The sequence below is a fragment of the Eretmochelys imbricata genome, chromosome 23 (assembly GCF_965152235.1).
Source record: "Eretmochelys imbricata isolate rEreImb1 chromosome 23, rEreImb1.hap1, whole genome shotgun sequence".
In the NCBI taxonomy this organism is placed as follows: Eukaryota; Metazoa; Chordata; order Testudines; family Cheloniidae; genus Eretmochelys; species Eretmochelys imbricata.
This window is the reverse complement of record NC_135594.1, coordinates 8,595,939-8,603,202: the sequence shown is the minus strand read 5'-3', so window position 1 is coordinate 8,603,202 and position 7,264 is coordinate 8,595,939. Positions and strand designations below refer to the sequence as shown.

The window sequence follows — 7,264 nt, the reverse complement described above, 5'->3', positions numbered from 1 at the left end:
ATCATCTCCTGGGGCTGCCGTGGCACTGAGCGTTAGCAAGGCCTGAGACTCAGTTGGGCGTGTGCGGGGGGGCAGAGGGAGGCTGCTATTAAAGCAGCTTCTGCACCGTTGCAGCGGTGGGAGAGGAAGCGGAGACGGGACCGTTTTACACCCCATGGCCAAAGCACTCGGCAGCTTGGGACTGTTGAGTTCTATCACCAGCCCTGGGAGGGGAGTGGGTGTGATGAAGTGGGACTGTTCTTAATGTTTCCTCTGAATATTGTGGGGGTGCCTCAGTTTCCCCTAGGCAGTTCTTAAGTATCTAGATGGTGGGATAAGGGTGTATGATGATTGCAGAGCCCTAGGGGGCAGGTGTGTGCAGGGGTCTGGACACAGAGAATGGCCGAAACCCTGTTTCCTGGCAACTGATGGCCTGGGCCCTTCCCCCCTGCAAGGTGAGAGCAAAAGGGTTGGAGAACAAAGGATTCCGGTGACCTCCTGGCCCGGAAAAGGGATAAAGCCCAGAGGAGGGCGGGGACTGGAGATAGTTTCACTTTGGGGCTGGCTGGGGACACTGAGTGAAGTGCAGACGTGGTTCTCTGGCTCACTGCCGCCCAAAATGGACCCAGCTGAGGGCTCCTGTTCTCTGCACCTACAAGCTCTGTGTTAGACCATGTTCCTGTTGTCTAATAAACCTCTGTTTTACTGGCTGGCTGAGAGTCACGTCTGACTGCAAAGTTGGGGTGCAGGACCCTCTGGCTTCCCCAGGACTCCACCTGGGTGGACTCCCCTTGGGAAGCGCACGGAGGGGCAGAGGATGCTGAATGCTCCGAGGTCAGACCAAGGAAGGCAGAAATTGTGTGAGCTGTGTGTCCTGAAGACTGGCTGCTCACAGAAAGGAGACTTCCCCAGAGTCCTGACTGGCTTCGTCTGTAGCAGTTCCAGAGTATCACCAGGGGGCCCCATGACAGTGGGGTCTAGTGGTTAGAAAGGGGGCGCTGGGAGCCAGGACTCCTGGGTTCTATCCCAGCCCTGGAAAAGGGATAAGAAACCCCGACCTGGATACGTCACCATATCACAAAACCCATCACCCCTGGCTCAGATTGAGTGCCCCAGTGTGGATGCTGCCTTGGATTTGCATCACCAGGGCGCCATCTCGCTATTATTTTGCACCACTTGCATTTCATAGAATCACAGAATATCAGGGTTGGAAGAGACCTCAGGAGGTATCTAGCCCAACCCCCTGCTCAAACCAGGACCAACCCAAACTAAATCATCCCAGCCAGGGCGTTGTCAAGCCAGGCCTTAAAAACTTCTAAGGATGGAGATTCCACCACCTCCCTAGATAACCTATTCCAGTGCTCCCACAACCTGCCTGGGGCAGCGACAGACCCTCTTGCTCCCCAGTTATAACACCTGGCCCTGAGCTAGCCCCTTTCTCCAGCAGATCTCAACGCCCTTCACAAAGGAAGTTGGCATTACTATCCCCACTTTATAGATGGGGAAACTGAGGCACACAAGGGGGACGTGACTTAACCAAGGTCACTCCGCAGGCCGGCCATGTGTGTATGCAAAAGCCTGAGGACTTTAACTGGACCGGTCTAGTTAAAACATTACAACACCCCCCCACCCCATCCATGGGGATGCCGTTATACCAGTACAAAGGTTTGTTGACTGGTAGAGGCCAAATTACTATCAGACCTCAGGCCAGCTGGTGACCCGAACTCCCGAGATGCTTTGGGAAAGCTGCTAAACTCTCACAGGCTGTGAAAAATGCCAGTTTGCTAAAATTTTTAGCCTAGCGCCCTGTTATTTGCGTTGCCACGCAATTGTGCGAGAAATGTACTAACCACAAACAAATGGAAATGTATAAATAACATAGTGATGGTAAAAGTTTATGCTTAAGCAGCAGATGTGTGATTGTGTGCTGGGAAGTCTATGATATTTACCAGACACAAATTTTGCAGGCGACAGAGTGATCCCCGTGATGTCTTTTGCCATGGCTTGCATACAGCTTGGACTACTTATAGGTAACTTAGTTCCAGCTTATCTCTTCCTCTTTCCCAATGCAAGGCTGTATGCAAGCCGTGGCAAAAGACATCACAGGGATCAGTCTGTCGTTTACATCAACGGCTGCAAAATTTGGTTCAGCAGACGTGGTAATGGATCTGCCTTTCTGTTTGAGCGCTGTACTAATAACTAATAAATACTGGCTGGGGCTTGGGTCCTTGAGGTCTCTTTAAGTAGGAAGTAAGATCGAAGCTGAATTGGTAATAAATCTGCTTCCCTGGGGGATCCTCCAACCCAAGTTTACTAGCTGGAACAGGACCGGGCAGGGTAACAACCTCTGTGTCGGGAGTAAAGACCTAGCCGTGTGTGGAAACTCTGGCTGGGACAGACTAGGGGCCTACAGGGGAGGGGAAAAGTTTGAAGAAGAGATGTAAGACTAGATCCAGCAAAACGTTAACTCCATCAAGAGTAAAACGAGGGCAAAGAATGGCCGAAATAGTAAAGGAAGGCTTGGATTGTTTGTAAAGAAATGTGCTGTTATGCATGGAGGATCTGGGGCCGCACAGCGGCCGGCCGGCCCGTGGGATCACACATGTGCGCTGCTTGTCTCTGAGGCTCACCAGAGAGTGGAGGGGAAAGCGTGACCTGGGGCGGCAGCTCAGCATCAGGCGCACGAGGCTTTTAATCAGAAGCTTAAGGAAGTGACCGTAAATGCTCAGAAAGGGAAGTCGCAGAATGGGGAAGTCAACGGGCGGCTGGCGAGTGCCGCAAGGAAAGGGGAAGGCGGGCGAGGGGAAGGAGCTGAGCAGACGGTGCAGACGTGGGGTTGTCAGAAACGGGCGGAGGATGGTGGAAGTGCTCATCGGCCAGCACAGGAGCAATTGGCTGCGGTGACACTGGGAGCACCGGGGAAGCCGGCTGAGTGCGAGGAGGACCCGGAGGATGTGATGGAGCAGGACAAGCCTCATCGTTAATAATGCAGCTGAGCCGTGTCGGAAGTTAAGAAAATGAACTGCATGCTGGAAGGAAAAGGTTTGGGGGCACCCCGAGTAAGGAGGGGCGTGGGAGAGATCGGCCCAGGGGCTCTAGAGAGAACTGGGGTAGGAGGCTGCCAGCCGACCGGGCGGGTTTGTGAAGGCCGGGTGCTGGGGTGATGGCAGAATGCTTCTTAAATGCAATGTCAAAACGTGACATTGTGACAGGCCATAGCAGAAATGCCAGGCAGAGGAGAAACCTGTCCAGGTACTAAGGCAATGGGTTCTCCAAGAGTGCCGGACAGCACTTGGTTCCACCCATTTCTGTAGGGGGAGATGGGCCACAGACAGCAGTTTCCTCCCAGACCGTGCACAAAGCTGGTTGGACGAAGTGTGGGTATTTCCGGAGTTCATTGTATTACAAATGCAAATGGGTCTGGAGTCTGGGGGGATGGGACGTGATGCCTCTGGGGGAGACGTGACTCCAGCAAACCCTGGGAAGGGTCAGGACCATCACAGGACACTTGTAAAAAGACCGACCAGCCAAGGCGGGGATGCAAATTCCCACCTCTGCCCCCAGCCTTTCAAAACGACGCCCTGGGGAGCGAGACACTGGCTGCGAATGACCTGTTCCCAGATCGAGGGACCGGCCTGCGGCACTCACAGATTCCCAGGGGTCATGTTCACAGCAGAAGCCGTGCTGAGCTTGGAAGCACTGAAAAGCCCGTGGGTGGGTTTGACGGGCTGCACCCCGGCCGGAGCCCTGGCTGGAGTCAGGGGAGGGATCCCTGGTAAGCCCATTAGCAGGCGGGTGGTTCGCTGATTGGTTTAACATGTGTTCTCGGCAGTGCTGTCACCGTAAGCACCGAGGATTGTCCCCCCACCGGGGCTGTAATGTGTTAACTATCCTGGGACAGTTACACTCCTACAGCATTTGTGTGTGGGGCTGGAGCCGTGGCAATGGGGTGGGGTGGGGGCCAGCAAAGGCCTCTGTGACACCGCCCCATGCCGGCGTTATTGACACGTTTCCCTGCAGCCGGCCTGACGCCCTGCAACGAAAACCTGGCCAGAGATTTTGCTCCATGAAATGTTTTGAGATGGTGATGTCGGGAGATGGAAACCCAGCTGGGAATTTCCTGCAGAGCAGCGGCTCCCAGTGCTGTTCTCCTGCCCCACATCTGGGCCCGCTACAGCCCTCACTCGACCCCCAGCTATGTCCAGGTGGGGCCCTTGGTGCCTTCCATAAGGGGGGTTACACACAGCGCCAGCTAATGGCCAAACAGTGCAATACTGGTTAGGGCCCCTCCATTCCAGTCCTTTTCCTCAGTGGGTCTTTAGCTCCATGGCAGAGGATTGAGCTTCTAGCTCTGATGGTCCCAGGTTCAAACCCGGGCCGGGCCAGCGACGACCCTGGGGGAGCTGCCGAGAGCGATGGGGAGGGGAGGGTGCGGCCGACATGCCTGTGCAGGTCTCACACTGCGCTCTGCCTGCTGCTTCCTCATCGGCGAAGACGACACAGTCTACGAGGGCAGAGGTTGGAGCACCATGGGGGCCCATGCCAAGAACTGGAACGATAAGTCACTGGGAATCAGCTTCCTGGGCAGCTTCTCCAGTACATGGTTCCCGTCTGTATAGATTTCCCTGCTAGGCCCCCAGGGGAACTAGGAAGTCCACAGCTGCTCTTGGTTCCACCACGGTGGGGCACTGGGCTGGGGCACAGGGTCAGGAAAGGGAGGGGGAGGGGGAGCGTGGCGAAGCAAATGTGTGTGTGGAGGCAGGGAGATGCATTACCAAACACAATGGTGGGGGGCGGGGGAGACACTGACATGGCCAATCAAGAACGTGGCTAGAGAGTGTCTACTTACTCAGGCCACATTCACATCCCCTGAGCAGCAGAGAGGGGCCAGGGGCGTGTGTGAAATTAACAGGGGGCTGCTGGTGTCCTGCAGAAACAGCCCCTGACATCACCACCCTGACCGTTGCCAAGAGCCTGATCCAAAGTGCTGTCTCCGGGGGCTTCCTGAGTGAAAGCTACACCCTGAAGGGGCATCGCGACATGAAGTCAACCGAATGCCCTGAGGACGCCCTCTACGAGACCATAAGCCAGTGGCCTGAGTTTGAAGCCTGAGTCCCTGCAGCCTCGGGGCAGCCCCTGTGCCCATCGCTGACCCCGCCCACAGCTTCTGCCTGCTCGAGCAGCACCTCTGCCCCCCAGCAGGGGGCAGCCTCCCGCTTCTCGCCCACCTGCTGCCTCCTAGGGCCCGGAGAGCAGGGCTCTGAGAGTTGGGGTTACGCTCCCGTCTCCCCTGGGCTCTGCTTGCCCCCCCCCCAGGGGGCTCAGATTTCTAATGGCGCCTGGGAGCCACCTGCCTCCCCCAGGCTGCTTCCTTTGGCAGATGCCAGGCCTAGCCCCTCGCTCCCGCCCGCAACGGGCATGTCAGTTTAGCCCAGGTCCACACACAGCCAGGCCCAGGGTCTTACAGCGTCCAGGGGGGTGGGGCCAAGCCTCAGCCAAGCTCTGTGGCGATGGCCCTGCCAATCCCTGGGCAGCTCAGGAAACTTCGCCTGCATTCCCGTGTGAAACGCCTGAGCAATTATCAATTCCAGAGTCAAATCCGCCTCTGCCCCCATCCCCCCTGAGATCTGCAGCAAAGATTTTATCTGGAATCCCCGAGAAATCGGTCGCTATTTAACCCCCCCACAAAGGGAACCCAAGTGTCCCCGAGCCCTGACACTCGGCTCTGTCTGGCCCCTGCAGGGTCTGGCTCTCAAAGCTTTCAGCCCTCGACCCTTTCGCCCCGACAATCCATTCCCGCTAGCCTCTCTCACCGAGGGGGGCAAAGTGTTTGGATCTTCACACAGCAGGTGCCTGGGAAGTACCCATCGGGTGGGTCACAGAGTCCCACAAAGGGTTTTTTAATTCAAGTGCAATTTGCCTTTAACCCAGCGCCCCTGTGGCTTAGTGTTTGCTTTGCTTGGGAGCTACTGAGCAGTGAAAATAAACCAACTTCTAGCACATGAAAAGTTGAAGCGCTGGGAATCATTTCATCTCCTGTTAAACCATAACCACCACCACCCTGCCGCTGGGCTGGGCTGGGCGAGCTGCGAGGGTGTGGTTATGGTCTGTCAGATTAGCACTAAGAGGCCCCCTTGGGCTAGGTGCTATACACACAGAACATGAGACAGACAGTCCCTGCCCTAAAGAGCTCACAGTCTAATTAGACAAAGGATGGGAGGGGAAACTGAGGCACAAGGAGGGGAAAAGGGTTTTACCAAAACTCACAGGGCCAGTTAGTGGCAGAGCGTGGAACAGATCCCATGGGTGCAGTCAAGTACTCTGCGCACTAGGCTGTGCTGCCTCCCAATCCAGAGGCAGGAGGTGGAGAGGAACCAAAGGGGTGCTGGTTCCGCATGGGTCACACACAGGCAGGCCTGGCAGCACTGAGCTGAAGGAAGGGGAGGGGAGCTGGGGTTTGCACCTGCTGATGGGAGCTGGGGCTGCGGCTGGAGACTGGCAGGAGGGGCCTGAGAGGAGGGAACATAGAATCATAGAATCATAGAATATCAGGGTTGGAAGGGACCTCAGGAGGTCATCTAGTCCAACCCCCTGCTCAAAGCAGAACCGATCCCCAATTAAATCATCCCAGCCAGGGCTTTGTCAAGCCTGACCTTAAAAACTTCTAAGGAAGGAGATTCTACCACCTCCCTAGGTAACGCATTCCAGTGTTTCACCACCCTCCTAGTGAAAAAGTTTTTCTTAATATCCAACCTAAACCTCCCCCACTGCAACCTGAGACCATTACTCCTTGTCCTGTCCTTTTCTACCACTGAGAATAGTCTAGAACCATCCTCTCTGGAACCACCTCTCAGGTAGTTGAAAGCAGCTATCAAATCCCCCCTCATTCTTCTCTTCTGCAGGGTAAACAATCCCAGTTCCCTCAGCCTCTCCTCATAAGTCATGTGTTCCAGACCCCTAATCATTTTTGTTGCCCTTCGCTGGACTCTTTCCAATTTATCCACATCCTTCTTGTAGTGTGGGGCCCAAAACTGGACACAGTACTCCAGATGAGGCCTCACCAATGTCGAATAGAGGGGAACGATCACGTCCCTCGATCTGCTCGCTATGCCCCTACTTATACATCCCAAAATGCAATTGGCCTTCTTGGCAACAAAGGCACACTGCTGACTCATATCCACTGAAACCCCTAGGTCCTTTTCCGCAGAACTGCTGCCTAGCCATTTGGTCCCTAGTCTGTAGCTGTGCATTGGGTTCTTCCGTCCTAAGTGCAGGACCCTGCACT

The 7,264-nt window shown here is 55.4% G+C and overlaps 1 protein-coding gene across 1 annotated transcript; it reads left to right on the top strand.

The window, feature by feature from the left end:
• Positions 1 to 2,996: 2,996 nt before the first annotated feature.
• Positions 2,997 to 5,091, top strand: LOC144278991 (peptidoglycan-recognition protein SC2-like). The gene is made up of 4 exons (XM_077840395.1): positions 2,997 to 3,021; positions 3,544 to 3,751; positions 4,454 to 4,575; positions 4,913 to 5,091. Exons 1-4 carry the CDS (start codon positions 2,997 to 2,999, stop codon positions 5,089 to 5,091), a joined length of 534 nt encoding a protein of 177 aa, XP_077696521.1.
• The last annotated feature ends 2,173 nt before the right edge of the window (positions 5,092 to 7,264 follow it).

Coding starts and splice junctions, on each gene's coding strand:
- LOC144278991 (XM_077840395.1), top strand. CDS start 2,997: ATGAACTGCATGCTGGAAGGAAAAG. Junction 3,022..3,543: donor CTGCATGCTGGAAGGAAAAG/GTTTGGGGGCAC, acceptor CTCTGCCCCCAG/CCTTTCAAAACGACGCCCTG. Junction 3,752..4,453: donor TGGAGTCAGGGGAGGGATCC/CTGGTAAGCCCA, acceptor GCGCTCTGCCTG/CTGCTTCCTCATCGGCGAAG.